At 40.4% G+C, this 15,794-nt stretch overlaps 1 protein-coding gene and 1 long non-coding RNA gene across 12 annotated transcripts in view; one reads left to right on the top strand and one right to left on the bottom strand.

Moving 5' to 3' along the window:
- The window catches only part of RNF38 (ring finger protein 38), a 128,113-nt gene that overhangs the window by 64,068 nt on the left and 48,251 nt on the right, over nt 1-15,794 (top strand). For 4 of the 11 annotated variants that reach the window (XM_074857049.1, XM_074857050.1, XM_074857048.1 and 1 more), the window contains exon 1: nt 15,284-15,690. The exons of 1 other annotated variant lie outside the window; for it this stretch is intronic. Coding sequence is in view for 1 of the 10 variants with exons in the window: in XM_074857044.1 (XP_074713145.1) it covers nt 8,015-8,085 (71 nt within the window). In the remaining 9 variants the exon portion in view is untranslated. Of the gene's footprint in view, nt 1-8,014; nt 8,086-14,975; nt 15,065-15,282; nt 15,691-15,794 lie in introns of those variants that run through there. 6 more of the 11 variants (XR_012627210.1, XM_074857044.1, XM_074857055.1 and 3 more) reach the window with 5 other exon arrangements.
- On the bottom strand, nt 13,122-14,804 carry LOC141938342 (uncharacterized). Its single transcript, XR_012627211.1, has 2 exons — nt 14,401-14,804; nt 13,122-13,918 (listed from the first exon to the last, which is right to left on the bottom strand). It is a non-coding gene; the product is annotated as an uncharacterized LOC141938342 (long non-coding RNA).

Below are 15,794 nucleotides of genomic sequence, written 5' to 3' on the forward strand. Positions count from 1 at the left end.
ATTTGAGCAGCTTCTATTTATAAACAGCATATATTAAATAGTTATGATGGAAGTTTTACTCTGAGGTGGCAAAGCAAGTGGGAATTATGTTATAAACAGTGTCATATTTTGTCCACATTGAAGAAACAGCTTTTAAATTTCTACTTTAAAGCAGGCCTTGATCGAAATCTAAAATCCCTTTTGGGGGGATCGTATATACTTGTTAATACATGCATAATTGTGGCAGCATTTTTTTAGAATAGCCTTATAATAACAGATTAGAACTTTCTATATGGTATCGTATTAGTAAGATCACTTCTTAGTCTCAGATCATAGAGGTTATCCTCAGAATAGAAGGTGACTTCCTACTTTTGGCCTTATGATTAAATAGCTTATTTGACACAAACAGTTCTTTTTACCTTACTGCTTTATGTAGTTGTTTTTTCGCTGATTGTATTACAAACCAGGTGTAACAGTGTGTTAACAGTACTTGTTGACACTTTGTTTTGTAGTCTCACATTTAATCTTTTGACATTTTGAGTACTAAGAGTACCAGTTAAATAGTGGTACTCTGTTTATGGGTCCAATAGTATTTCTGCATTAACCCGATTTCCTGAAGGTTTATTGCTGCTGTAAAATTTTTCACTGGATGACTTCTTACTGAACTGCTCCTTGAATAAGCAGGAAAAACTGATCCCCAGAGCAAAGCACACAGCTGTCAATAAGCTTATGGAAGACGCTACTTGCTTCTGTGTGTGCACTGTACAGATATGAAAGTACAAACTTTAAAATACTAGTTTTGCCCTTGCATGAAATCTGAGATAGAATCTGAATAATGTTTGAGGTGGAAAAAGCTAGCAGTAGGGACTTACTTCTGATGTGTTTCAATATTTTTTTTAAATAACAAAGTTGAATGTTTAAGAATGTTCCAAAAGTCTGTTTCTCATGTACAATAATTTCATTTTTGTAGGGATTTTTACAGTGCATACAGACAGAATTTATAAAAGTTAACATGAATTCCGTAACACATTTGATTTCAAGAATTCTTTAAATGGAAGAGATGTTAATTTTATTTGAAGTCTGACTGAATCCAATTATTTGCCCTAGGCATGCTGGTTAGTATAGTTTATGCATATAAATCTTGTATGGAAACTGTTTTAATAATTTGTCAGGAAAACTTTATATGCTCATTGAAATGCTTTGTATATCCAGTAATAATGTATTGTTGGTTGAGGAAGAAGCTTCTGATGTAGTACTTGATATCTGACTTTAGCTGCAAAGCTATGGTACATGGGGAAGCATGTTCCTGATGGGTTGAATCTCTCAGACACTTTAATGTGGAAGTGACTCAGATTTCCACACAGATATGTGCTTAATGTAAAAATACGCAAATCCTTTCAGAATTTGGACCTTGCATGATGAAGTTGGATGGCTACCAAAGCAGTGGCCTCTCCCTGTGCGAGACTGCTGTGAAGGGAATGAAACAGTGTGGTTGAGACTGTGCCATCTGAAGTGTAGTTGTTCATACTCTTCACTGGAAAAGATGGAGCTGCTAAAGTTAATGCAGAAGGAGGAAGGCAACAGCTAGGCCACAGTGGTTTCCTCTATGAGGTGAGGGGGTCATTACTATAAGCTTGTTTGCAAGCATGGGAAAAAGAGTATGTAGATGGGTTCTATTCAGACCACTACTGTAAGGGCCATTTTGTGGACAGTTCCTGGAGTAAGCAGTCCAGTTTGTATTTGCAAATTTAAATTATTTCATTTAAATCAGATGTTCTTGGTTTGAAGTAATAGTATCTATGCAGACTTGTAGAGACACAGCAGAAACCTCAGATGAAAAGGTGTTTATTGGTTTATAGATGAGCTCTGTTTATGAAGCTCAGAGCTCTGCCTCTGTGTTCAGGCCTGTTCCTGTATTAAATAAAGTAATTTACTTTGTTCCTTTTTTAAGCTCTAGCATTGTTAAAATCAGATTTTAAGTTTTTAAATACAGAGTCTTTCCTTTAGTTTCCTCTCTTTTTCTCCTAAAATATCTGAGGTGTCATTCAGTCAGAAGTGTGACTGGAAGGTATGCTTAACTTATATGAAATAAACATGGGCCCAGATCTCATTGTGAGTTTAGAGTTGTGTCATTTTCATCCCATTTCCTGCTGATTATTAAGCATGCAGTGTGTTTCCCTGATAGCTGCAAAAGAAGGAAAAGCTGAGGGAGCTTTTCTTGCAGACTCTTAGCATGTTTTCTGATGCTTACAAAATACAAGTTCTCACTGGGTGTGTGAAATTAGACTGCATCCATCAGCTGGGCTTTGTGGTGGGGAAAAGGGGCTGGCAGGTTTATCAGTGAGGCTGACTGGGGCCAGGGCATGGAAGGGGAGACCAGAAGTCAAAAAACACCAGCAGACCTACACTGTCTGCAGTTAATGAAAGCATGGATTTCTTGGCAAGTAGAGGAAGCAGGAAGAAGGGAAGGAGAGAAATTCAGGAGGCATTTTACTTTTTTTTATTCTCTAGTGACTTTAGGCTGCTTCCTGGCTAGGATGTCATCTAGAGTTTTATCACAGTCTCTTAGATATGTGTACTCTATGCTCAGCAGTTGCTTAAAAGTTACCAGTGGTGTGCCATACCACACAGCTGAAAAATACTAGCTCTGCCCAGCATGTAATAAATTCTTTCCACGACAGAAGTTAAAATGAATACAAACCTCTGGGAAACCTGTGGAATTTCAATTTGTTGGAGTTTATAAAATAGAGTGGAGGAAAAGAGGGAAGAATGGCAATCCTAATAGACATAATATAATATATATAATTATATAATATATTATATAATAATTATATAATATATTATATAATAATATATTATATAATAATTATATAATATATTGTATTTTTTATATATATAATATACATGCATAGCTGCAACCCCCAGGAAAGATGCAACGTGTTTCTTCTTCATGGTCAGATTTGCATGCATAGGAAAAAAAAAAAAGGTAAGTGCTATAATACAGTTAATTTGCATCCATCTCTTACTTGAACAGCCTAAGTAGGTGTATCATTTCTTGAACTCGCCTCTAACTTTGATGTTGTAATAGCAAAATATTCTGTTTACCCATTAAGTAACTTCTTCACTGCAGTTTGAAAGGCTCTTGAATTAGAAGGAACATCTAAAACCTAGTATGTGGCAAACGGAGGAGTGTTGTTGACTAGCAGATGAGGAATGGCTTACATTACTTTTTTTGGAAGTTGAGGCTCCTGGATCACAGATGATTTAACTTCTTGATTCTCTTCTTGCATCTTTTTAAGTAGACTGGCCATCCATGGTGGTATCTCACCAGAATATGTATACTGCACTCAATTTATAGGCTTTGTAAAGGGAGCAGTTGATTAAGAGTCTAAACTCACTCCAATTCAGACTTTGTTTCCATGCATTTGCTACTTTGCAGACTCTTGTCTGGAAATCTAATGCTCACTCCCAAAACTCTTCTGATTCATGCAAGTTAGTGAGGCTCAACAGCATCACTCTAGATAAAGTTTAATAGTACAGGTGGCATACACAAATGTTTTCCTAATCAACTGGTGCTAGGGAGGGAAGGCAATGGGTATACTAATCAATATCATTCATTTAAGCAATGAGAACTTCCAGTAGCTCTGAAACGACAGAATTAAAAGGATTGAACTCCCACCTCTTTTTCCCTTGGACTAGCATTGTGTGAGTCTGGACTGTTTAATATTGGCAGGCATGAAGCAAGCTGTTCAAACTTGATATTGATTGTAATAAAAAGTTATTACAATGCATGAGTTAAGCAGAAACCACAAAATTCTGAAGATTCTTTTTGCTGTTCACTTTAATATATGGGTTTAGAAGAAAAACAATCCCTTTCCTGTGGTAGCTGGGGAGCACAGCACTCTCTCTTTCTTGCTTATTACAAAAGAACTGATGTTTTTCCCAGAGTTCAAGACATAATGTCAAGCAGGGTATCTCACTTTGATTTGAAAAAAAGGAGTGAAAAAGAGTTTAACTCAATTTAAAGAGGTAAAAAGCAAACTTAAGGAGAAACTTAGTCTTGGAGACTCTGTATGTCTGTGTATTACATATAGATAGATGTATACACACATATATAAACAAGTGCTTGTTATGTGTGCATCTCTTGAAGGGCAGTACTCTGTACCCTGTCCTGATACTGGTAATGCTGAAGGAGTGGCTGCTCTGATGTTTCATGGACGCCTATTGTCTCCTCTCAATGTCTCACTGTAAATTGAGGCTATACTTTTGTCACCTAGATATTAGAAGCTGTGAGTCGTGAATAAACAAGTTGACTGTTACAAAGTCCCCTGTTACTCTCTCACAGCAGAGAGACTATTCTGCATCGCAGGAGAGGGAGAGGTCAGGGTGGGATGTTGCTTGAGAAGATCAGATGGGCATTAGACCTCACAGTTGCATCTCCTGAACACTGCAGCAAGGATTTGAGTTTGGGAAGGTGCTGTGGGCAGTGGCCCACATGCCACATTCTGTCGCTTATATAGGAGTCTTATTGGTGTTTTTCCCCACTCTCAGTCAGCTTTGTAGCAGGGATAATGCTTCAGTCAGAATTAAAGCCTTGCTTGTAATAGCCCTAGGATCTGCTAGCTCTAAGGGCAATTAATCTTGAGTTGTCTGAAATTCAGGTAAATTTGGGGATATGAAGGTAGTTTGAATTTCTATCTACTCCCTGCAGTCCAGGCGATGTAAATTGGCTTATAGTTCCTTTCAGTCCTCTAGTTAAGTCACAGTCAAAACCTGTTTCGTGATGCAGACTGGAAAGGTGCTGAGGTCATCTTTGGGATTCTGACTGAACTTCCTTGCAGATGGGTGAAAGGTGATTAACCTTTCTTCAGGTTTATCTCAGTGTAATCTGTTTCTCAGAAAGAAAACCCTTTAAAAACATGATAATTATTAAAAACAGCCCGTTAAAAAAGAAAAAAAACCAACAACAAAAAAGAAAAAACCCAGGCAAATCCTACATAATTCCCTAGCTGTGTAACTCAGTATTATAGATTGCATCGTTGTGGAACAGAGCCTTTAACTGGTAATCCTCTGTGTTGGTGTCCCCGGATCCAATTACCACTACTGACCCCATTCAAGGGAATGCATTACCAGTGCTGTCTTTGAAAGAAACCCTTTTCCAAGGCTGCTTTTGGTGAGGCTGTTGGTGAGATCAGACAGCTAGTTGGTGTAAAGCAGCCAGGATGTCTGTAGAATCTTTACTTTTGACAGTTAAGGGGTTGTGTCTTATATCTTGCTATTGTACTGTAGGGTATTAGTAAGTAGTTGACCAGAAATGAAACAAATACAGTGTGAAGACCATGAAAGACCCTGCTTAAAAAAAAAAAAAAAAAAAAAAAAGCAAGCATTGCCATATCCTCTGCTAACTGCATTTGGTTGTCTGTGGCTCTGTTTATAGAACAGTTGAGTATGATTGAAACATGTAGGTAAAACACAAGCTGGCTTTTTTCTTGGTAACGTGGATATTGTTAGAATTGAAGCTATGGCAACATGAAACCTAATGGGCTGCCATGTGTCCTACATTGTGTTTACTAACTGAAAGCTGTAGTATTCCAGCTGTGTTGCTGCTGCTGGTATCCACTATAGCAAGAACAAAGCCAGCTTATCATTGTGATTGTGTATGTGATTGCTGTTCTTGAAAAGCCTGTCTGTAAAGTGTATAATGTAGCCTGTAATGTAGGGTCCACATTTATGAGTTTAATTTGGTAGAGAACAAGTTTTAGGTGATGTTGACGTTAGATGTAGGCTCTACATCACCTCTGGAAATTTCTTTCATGTTCCAAATGCATAGATGCCCAAAACAAGTATTTGTTGTAATTTGGCAGAACTGAACTATTTTCATTATTTGCTGCCTATCTTTTTTATCTTAGACTAATCCAAGAGGCTGTATTTGACTTTAGTTCTGCCTCTGGGTAATGACCAGAAAACTGTCAAGCCTTATCCTTAACACTGTGTTTTCTTCGGGATTTTTAGCTTGCTTTTGAACTTGAATTGATTCCAAATTTCAAGAAAGCATGTGGAGTGTTCCTAGTGAAAACACTTATGTTTTGCATAAGTCTAAATCAAATGGGAAGGGAACTTTGCATGTTTTGAACAATTTAAAACTGGTCCCTTTTTCCCTTTCAACCTTGAAACATCAACTGTACAGTGATTTCTTTGTTCTCTGTTCCTACAAAAATACATAGCATGAACACGGTCTGTGCTACTGTTCAAGCCAGTACAGTCAGAGTCAGTGATTCCTATGGCAAAATAACTAGCTTCTTTCTGACATACCACTTCAGAGGAAAAATTTTATGAAGCTCTGTGTTTGGTGGCAAATACATTTTTTTTCAAAAGAATAATTGTCAAAAAATCAGCTAGCTCATGGGATTTTTGCCAAATAGTCAGTTCTGTATGAAGAAGCCAGCTGGCCAGCTAACTCACTGGGTACTCATGTCTTTAACATATTTTAGTCAGTCTTCGCATCTGCATTGATAAAAGTTTCACTAAGGAACCCAACTGACATACCATATGTAATTTGATGACAAAAGTCTTGATTGTGTCTTGGACTGTATACTGATAAATTCACCAAGTGGAAGTAGTGTTTTGTCCAAAATTATCAGTTTGTGGTTAAGTGATTTCCTCACCCCAGTGAAAAGAACTAAGTCAATTTTCATGTTTGCATAAGATCCAAGAAAAGAACTAAATCGGTTTCATGTTTGTATGTGTCTTATTGGTTGTGTTACAATCGAGAAAGGCCCTCAGTCTGACTGTTGTTAATTTTATTTCTCCAGGACTCAGTTTATTCCTTCTTTCTCCTCTTAGTGCATTATTTCTTAAACTTTCTTGGTGGTTTTAAGGTAACTCTGGCTTCTCAGAACAGCAGAGTAGTGCAGAAGTGCAGGTGAGTTCTCAGAAGCCAGAGTTTTACTGCATCATGATCTTCAGCAAAAATTTAAACAGACCTACGCTGGCTGCTTGCATAAATTGTTATCTTCTTTGATAACTTCTGTCCAGGTCCAAAACAACACATGGACTGCAAAGCTTTATGACAAACTTTTTGTGTGGAATTTATTGTAAATACTACAGAATAAGACTACTAGCATTTAAAAATTATAACAGAGGGACCACAAGAAACTTGTGGAGAAAAGTTCTAGGTAGATCTAGGTAAGGAAAATCATGAAATAGTATGGCTTTACAAATGAGACTTTTTTTCTCCTTTTTAAAAATTGTTTTGCTCAGTATTTGCAGGAAGAAGTTATCTTAGGAAAGCATAAATTCAACAATAGCAGTTACCCCACTCCTGTACTTTCTGAGCAAGGGAAAAACACATTAAATAAAACTTTAAAGTGTGAGTACGAGTTCTGTAAATCTGTTTGAGAATCTGTATGGATACAATAAACTTTAATTTGTCTCCTTCCTTGGACGGAAGTCTCAGGATTGGGGTAAGACTTTGTAGAGGTGTGCTGTGCCTTTTTTCCACAAACCTGTGGAAGGACTTTTTAAGCAGGCAGAAATTCCAGTACAAACAAAACAGGCTTCATTAAAACTTTTCTGCTTTGACCTTGGATTTTTCCAGTTATTTTTATTCTTAACTGGGAAGAGACTGCTGTTTTGTGGCTACCCAGGGTGCTGAACATTTTCTGTAGTAAAGGATATGGGACAGGACAACACTGCCTAGAAAATGAAGTGTGTAGCTTCTCCTTATTTATATGTGTGCGTATGTACTTCATATGTTTGTTTTGGATTGATGAACTAGTTCTAGTTTTATTGTTTAAATGTTTAGAAAAAAAATATGTGAAGACATTGTTGGCACACTGTGCAAAATATCTTTCTCATGCTTATTCCATTATCAGAATTAAATGCATGACTTGTCAGACGTAGCTGTTAGGCAACTAAACCTCTCTTCTCTGTGAGGAAGAAAGAATGTTTGCTAAATTTGTCTTTTAGTGTTAGTGTTCACAGGAATTGGGTTATCATTTTAATTATTTTTTATCTCCTCCCCCTTCTTTTGTAGGTAGCATTGGTACATCCTTTCAGTGCCACTCAATCCATCAAGATCACATTTGTAATGATGACAGTGACAAGGTGAGGCTTACATGTTTCCTTCACAAGAGGCATGTATATTGGGTTTTTTTATGTACTGCTTTTAGTATACAAAGATTGGGGTTTTTGCAGGTATAGCAGTCAGTTTTCAGAGTTACTCTTTGAACTGTCTCTAGCGTATTAAGAAGTATATTTTACTCGACAATCTCTTGGTCAATTAAGAAGAAATTTGTCTTTAGTATTTTATTTTTCTTTTTGCTTGTATTCTTTGCTAAACATTTGTGATTTGCCATATTGACACCCTCAGTTAATAAAGAGCAGCAATGGTTTTGCTAATTTTTGGGTAAGGTAGGATGTTGGTTCTGACTTCAGAGGTTAGAGCCTAGCTAAGTGTTCAAAGCCTTTTTGCAGTAGCTGTATTTTCGTGTTTTGGAGTTGAAACTCAGGGTTTTACAGATAGGAAGCTTCTGTTCAGTGCTGCAAACTTAAAATACCAACCTGTCTAGTAGTGTGCAAGTGTTTTCCTAATCTTTTTCTGACACATTCTCAGATTAGCTTGCTTTGAGTCAGTAGAGTGCTGGATGTTAAAGGGTCAGTGATACTTGGTCAGCAGTGTAAGTGTGGCCTACAGAAGGGAAAGTTTTGACACTGAACTGCTAGTGAGAATGCTTTCATGTTCCTGTTATTGTTGATAGTTTTACCTTAAACTTTACTGTCTGTATAATGCAAATTGATTAACATTAGTTCAACATGTAACATGCATAACATTGTTTGCGAGTATGACACTTTATAGTAAACTAACATTTTGTCTTGACATGCCTGGAAAAGGGCATGTATTAGTCAAATTTTAAATGATCTTTCTTGGGAAGTGGAATGAGACCTGCATGGCAATGCCTTCATAAGTGCATCAGTCCTTGTGTTTTGAAGTTCCAGAGTAAGTTAATTTTATAGTTGTTCCAGTTTACCCTAGAGCTAGATTTGTTTTCAGTGCAAATTTATTTTGCTGGTCTACTGCCTTGCTTTCTTTTTCTCCTCTCACTCTTTTTTTCATCTGCTGTTTTTTTAAAATTTATTTTTAGGTTCCATCCTAGATTTGGGGTTTGGTTTAACCTACAGATATTGGTGAAACATGCTATCCAGAACATCGTAAAATTGTTTTAAATTTCCGGTTGATTAACTGGTTAACTATTTTCAATAGTACTCACTGGTTTGTTTTTTGGTTCTTGTGCACTCTGTTCTTGGAAGATTCTTGTGTGAGGAGCAGGTGGAGGAAATTTCCTTTCAGAGCCATCCTAGTGCACCAATTTAACACTGGCATTCCCTTTTAACATTCTTCCTTTTCTGTCATTACATGGAAGATCACCTCTATGTTAGATTGATTGTCTTCCCTTAGTTTTACTTCATATCAGGGTCATTAGAACTGTTTCAAGTCTTGCTGGAAATTATGTTTGTTAGGTGCTTCACAGGTTTGGGGGAAGGGAGTAGGAAGGGATGTGGCAGCTTACCTGGTTTAAATTTCAAAAGAGTGCATAGTCTTTTGAGTTGTTTGGCAAACCACCTGCCTTCATAATAACAGAGGAGCTGGGCCACAACTTTACTTTTTTGCGTATTTAGGGATGGTGGGAGAAAACAATCTTTCTCACTGGTATTGATTCGGCACTGAATGAGAACTCCCAACTGTAAAAGCTGACTAAAGTGGAACTAATATAAAAAGCAGGAAGAATGTGTTTTGGGTGTATTTCAAAGATACGTTTTCCTTCACGTGTCAGTTTTACTTGGTCAGAGCTTTGATTTTTCTGTGAGAATACATGAAGCTGTTTGCCTTGCATTTTATAGGAAGTTCTAGTTGATCCCTTGATTAAAATGATGACTTGTTTGGAAAATCAGTGAACAATCTTCTGTATAGACATCTGTGCTCTTCGAAGATGTGCTACTGAACTCTGTGCTCTTGTTTTAAAGAGATGATAGAGCACTAATGGTCAGTTAATGTCACTGGAGGGTACAGACTGACTGTATGTCCTGGTTTGAGCCCAGAGCACAACTGAGCACCATGGAGCTGCTCACTCACTCCTTCCCCCTCAGGAATAGGAAAGAGAAAATAAAGCAAAAGGCTCAGGAATCGACATAAGGACAGGAAGAGATGACAGACCCTTTACAATCATGGGCAAAAGAAAGACTTGTTAGGGGAAGAAAAAAAGAACATAAATTTAATACAGACACTAACACCACCACTACTTAGCAGAGTGAGACAGTGGGAAGCATTACCACATCTTAAAAACACCTTCCTCCACCCCTCCCTTTCTCCCAGGCTCAGTTTTGTTCCAAATTTCTCTCCCTGCCAGTGGCATAGGGGACAGGGAATGGGGTTACAGTCAGTCTGCTGCTCCTTCCTCCTCAGGGGGAGGACTCCCCACATTCTCCCCTGCTCCAGCATGGAGTCCCTCTCATGGGAGACAGTTCTCCACAAACTTTCTCTGGCATGAGTCCTTCCCACAGGATGCAGCCATTCCCATGCTGCTCCGGTGTGGGTCACCCCTGCATGTTGCAATCCTCCCAGTGCCGAACTACAGCAGCGGGGGCTGTTTCTTCCCTCAGAGTCCCGGCTTCTTTGGGTGCAGTCCCCTGATCTGGTGTGGGGTCCTTCACAAGCTGTAGGTCAGCATCTGCTCCACCGGTGACCTCCATAAGGTGTCAGGAGGGCAGCCTGCTGTCTCACCACAGGATACAGTCGAGGTGGCGTCTCTGCTCTGGTGCACCTCCTCCCCTTCCTTATCCTTTCTTCCACTGACCTTGATGTTCGCATAGGTGTCCTTCTCGTAACTCCTCCTCACAAGTCCCAGCTCCTCCTCCCAGATTCCCCTTCTTAATTATGTTATCACAGAGGCACAGCCACCATCACTATCTCAGCCTTGGCCGGAAGTGTGTCTGACTTAAGAGCTGGGGGAGCTTTGAGAAGCTTCTCACAGGAGGCCACCACTGTAGTCCCCTCCCCCACTACCAAAAACCCCGCTACACAAACCCAGCACACTTAATGTCTGTTGTTCTGTGGTTTAATTTTTTCAAGGGATTGTGTATATGGGTATACTTTTTTTTTTTAATTATAAGTAATGCTTCCTAAAAGCAACTGGTTACAGTACTGGGGTACAGTTGCAATTCTCTACCACTCTTTGCTTGTATTTCACATATGCCTATATTTTTCTCTCAGTTTTTGAACTGATTATTAGTTTCCAGTGGGAATTACTTTGAAAATGAGAGTTCTGATTTTTTCTGTCATTACTAAGAGACAGCACTGTTCATTTTGGTAGGAAAGATAAAATGCAGGATTTAACTGATTTATTTATCTAAGAATTTGTATTCATTGTTGGACTTTGTATTCATTTGTCACGTCCCGCTCAGACGAGGGAGACAAGTGACTTAGATTTGTAAATCCCCAATGGAGTGGACAATGGTGAGACAAGTCTCAAAGTCCAGACACTTATTAACTTCCCACAATGTACTAATTGGGTACATGATAATTGGCTAAGTATATAATGAGTTATGGCAAGCAATACAGTATGCCTTGCATTACATAACAGTAATGAAGGAAAAGGGGAAAAAGGAAAGGAGGGTGATAGAATAGAGAAATAGAGATCACCAGTCTGGGTCCCTGTGTCGATCCCACCAGCGAGGGTTCAAGGAGGCATCTGTCTTCTTCGCATCACTTCACTCTCTGAACCCCCCTGCTCCTTTGCCCCTCTGTCAATTTATACACACTTTCCTTGGGTCCATCCTCTAGGTCGACCCACATGCCAATATTTTCCATGCATAGGGAGGGGTAAGGTGTTTCATGGGATGATGTAATTGGCATGATCTTGTTAGTCTTTGTTAGCATATTGAGGGGTGTTAACTTTAATATGCATTTCGTGGATAATGAAGCAAAGGTCATTCATCAGACAGATGGCCCTTGAAATTTGGCCAGGTGCACCAGAGCAGAGCCATCCTGTCTCCACAGGGCTCCCTCCTCCAGTTGCATCTTGTGTTATTTGGGCAGCCTTATCACCTTCGACCTCCACACCATCCACCCTGTGACTATAGTTTCATTACTTGCAATTGTTACAGGCATTCCTTAGTTTGGAGGGCCTCCACTCCCCCCACTATCCTTTATCTCTTCCTCAGGCTGTTTTTCTGAGTCTTTGTTTCTTGCAGGCCTGTTTCTTTCAGGACCTATTTTTACAAGTCATCTCTCACATCATTCTAGAAACTTTATGAAAAGCATGTCTTCAGAATAGTTTGACATATCTTTAATTAGTCAATACGCATGTGTGTTTCAGTGAAATCATTTACTGCTCTGTGCCTGACCTGTGTAACCAGTTTTTGCATTACAGGAGAAATGTGAAGGATAGTATTTGACTGGCAATCTGCATATCTACACCACACATTTTAAAAGAATGTTGCAATCTTAATGAAAACTATTCCGAGGCCTCCACCCCAGTTACTTGATTTTGTTAACTTGGCACATGAGAATCTTGAATTCATGTTCAGTAATATCAACAGGAAACCAAAGTCTTAAGGTTTTTTGGTGTGTGTCCTCACTCCATTAAGAAGGATGTGTCATTGTTGAGACCATTATTGGTAGTACTAAGAACCTGATTAATTTCATAGCACCAAAACCAGTACTTTGCCTCATGTCTTATAAGATCATCTAGTATAGCATAGATACAGAGTACATTTCCCATTTTACTTGGTGTTGCAAAGTGAATATAATTGAGATACATCTTAAGATAATCATTGCTTTGGAGGTGGGAGCTTTTAAACCTCAGTGCATGAGTCAGGGGACCCTTTTTTCATGTTTGCAATTTCTTTGATTTTTCTTTGAAGTATAACATGCTGTGTATGTTTAATATCTGTGATTTTTAAATGAATGAAATACTTAAAGCTGGAATTGTCATTCTTAAAATATTAAATAACAGAACTGAATAAACTTCTTTACAGAGAATAGCATTTAAGGAAAGTTATTTGTAACAAGGAACTATTATTCCTTGGAATATTGCTTTAATGCCCAAGCAGTGCTTTCCTATTAAACAGAGATAGATGTAGGTATATTATCCTGCAGAGCATTTCAAGCATATTCAGTTTATTTAGCTTTAAAAATATTTTTTGTCCTTTGGGTGGTTGTTTCACCCGTGGTTTACTTCCATTGAAGGATGCTTGCTCAACTTGAAAAGAAACTCCAAAGATGCGACTCTTAACTACTCGTGGGACACCTCTTTGCAGAGATCTCGTCAAGTTACCTATTCCTTAGTTCTCATGCAGTTAAAAACCAAATTGACCACCTAGTAGTAATGAAAAAAATTAAAGCACTATGGGAGCAATTCAGTGGAATTTTTTGACTACCAGTAAGGAGTTGGAAATTATTTCCAGATATTTAGTTTGCTTTACTTATTTTCAACTTCATTTATTTTACTTTCATAGTATTACTCCTATTAGATTTGCTTTCTTATAGTATATAATGAATTTCCTTTTGCTTGGTACTTACAACCCAAATACATAAGTACATGATTTGATTCAGTATTTCTAACTTTTAAATTTCCCAGTTATAGTTAGTACGTCTTTCGTTTCTTTAGTAATTTTTTGTTCCTGAACTTACTCTCATTTGTCTGTCTTGATGGGCACCCAGTTGTCAGTCTGTAATTCCAGAGGGCTGTCAACTCTTTAGAAAGGTGTTTTTCACAAGAGGGGAAGTGTTTTACAAGTTCTAATAGTAAAAAAAATGATCCACTTGTTTTACTCTTTGGATGGTGCAGTCAAGTAGCATAAACCTAACACTCATCTATAACTGAACTCAAAATGATTCAGGAATTCACGTATTTTGAGGTCCATCGCATCAATATGTGATCTGTAAAATAAGACAGTATGCACCACAATATGCACCTCTTGCAGGGAATGCGTGGGGGACAATAATACATCAAAAAATGGGAATATTAGGAGTTTGTTTTGCCTACTCCTATTTCAAAACTGGAAAAAATTATTCCTGTCCAATTAGGACAGCAGTAATACATTCCTCTTGGGGTGTGTTGTCTGCCCCTCCACTTAGTTAATTCTGCATATTCTGAGTATCTTCCTGCCTTTTTCATCTCATAGCTGGCAGCTGTACAGATTAATATACTGCTTTTAAAATATTTCTATGCGTGGTGAATTGTCTTCTTTCGAGCAATAGTTCTTTATATCTACAGCAGATGGGTTTGTTTTCCTGGAGCAGATTTGGGGAAACTTTAATTAGACTGAAGCACAGAGAATGGAGGCAGGTTTGAAAGGTGAAAATAGGGTGATGATATCTTACTTAGGGGGAATAGCTTGAGTAAATAATTTTTTTGATACCTCATCTGTTCCGTTTGCTGAGCAGTTCAGCATCAAGAGAGAGTTTCCCTGTGGCACTGCTCGCAAAAGGCTGATCATTTTTCTCGAATAACTTCAGCATCTGACGTTGCTCCTATGGGTTTTGTTGACTTTTTCTAGCCAGTCTCACTCCCTCTTGTGTTATCAGGAAAGCATGATGAAGATCCGGAGTCCGTAAATATGAGCTGAGCAGATTACAGGCGGCTGTTGTTGAGAGGCTCGATGGCATCTGTATTGTTTCTTTTTTGAGTAGAGTCCCTACTGCCCCCCATTCCGGTGAGTACCCCGCCGGTGGCAGCAGCACGTACTCCTAAGACACAGCCGTCCCGCAGGCCTCGTTTCCGCCCTCTCTCTTGTCAGGGGGGTTTCCTGCCCGATGCTTCAGTCCCGCGCTGCCGCGCACAGGCTTGCACTCCAGCTGCCTGCGACTGCTCGCTCTGTTTCGTTTTAAGCTGTGGGGATGGAGAGGCATCGCGGCGGGGAGGCGTTGTCGGAGCGGGAATCCGCCTGGCTGCCCGAAGGTCCGGGCGCAGGTGCTGCCTCCGCTGCTGGGGCGGGGAAAAGCCCTAAGGCGTGTCGTGCTTTCCGCCTCGCAGCTGCATAGCCAGAGGACCCGAAGCGCGGAGCAACAAACTGAAACTAAAAGGTGGGAAGGGTCGTGCCTTTATGCGGCTGCGTGCGGGGCTCCGCCCCGTGCTAGCCGCTGACAAAGGGGAGAGCGGCTTTTACTCCAGAGCGCAGGCGCGTAAGTTTTCGGCTTGCCCCGTCACCGCGAGACCGCGGGTTGGCTGCCTCTCCTCCTCTTCCGGCCGCCTCAGTGACGTACGCTGCCTGGCTTCCCTGCCGCCCCCATGTACAAACAAAAGACGCTTCATGTCGTCGTCTGTGGGGCGGGGCTAACTTCTTCCGCCCAGCCCTTCGTGGGGCTGGGCCGGCTGAGGAGTGACGTCACCGGCCCCCGGAGACGGCGGCGTTCGTGCGCCGCTGTAGCACGCCGGAGGAGCGGGACATGGCAGGCGGCGGCGGTCGCGGGCCGCGGGAGCGAGCGACAGCAGCGCGGACGCAGAACGGGCGAGGGGCACGCGGGGGAGTCGCTGTGTGATGGGCGGAGGACGCCGGGCCGACGCTCCCGGAAGCGATCGCGCGGGCAGGCGGTGTAGGCCCGGACGGCAGCAGCGGGGCCCCCGGCTGACGAGACAGGAGGCGGTGCAGGAGCCTTGACGGTGACTGCAGAGGCGCGGCCCCGGGTACCGGCGTGGGGAGGAACGGCAGGTAGGGAAGGAGTAGGGAGGTGAGCCTGCTCGGGGCGTGGCCTCACTGGCACTGCTCGGTGCCCCTGACTTGTCAGCGTTGAGCTCGGCAGACGGTGAGGAAGC

The sequence above is a fragment of the Strix uralensis genome, chromosome Z (assembly GCF_047716275.1).
Source record: "Strix uralensis isolate ZFMK-TIS-50842 chromosome Z, bStrUra1, whole genome shotgun sequence".
Taxonomy (NCBI): domain Eukaryota; kingdom Metazoa; phylum Chordata; class Aves; order Strigiformes; family Strigidae; genus Strix; species Strix uralensis.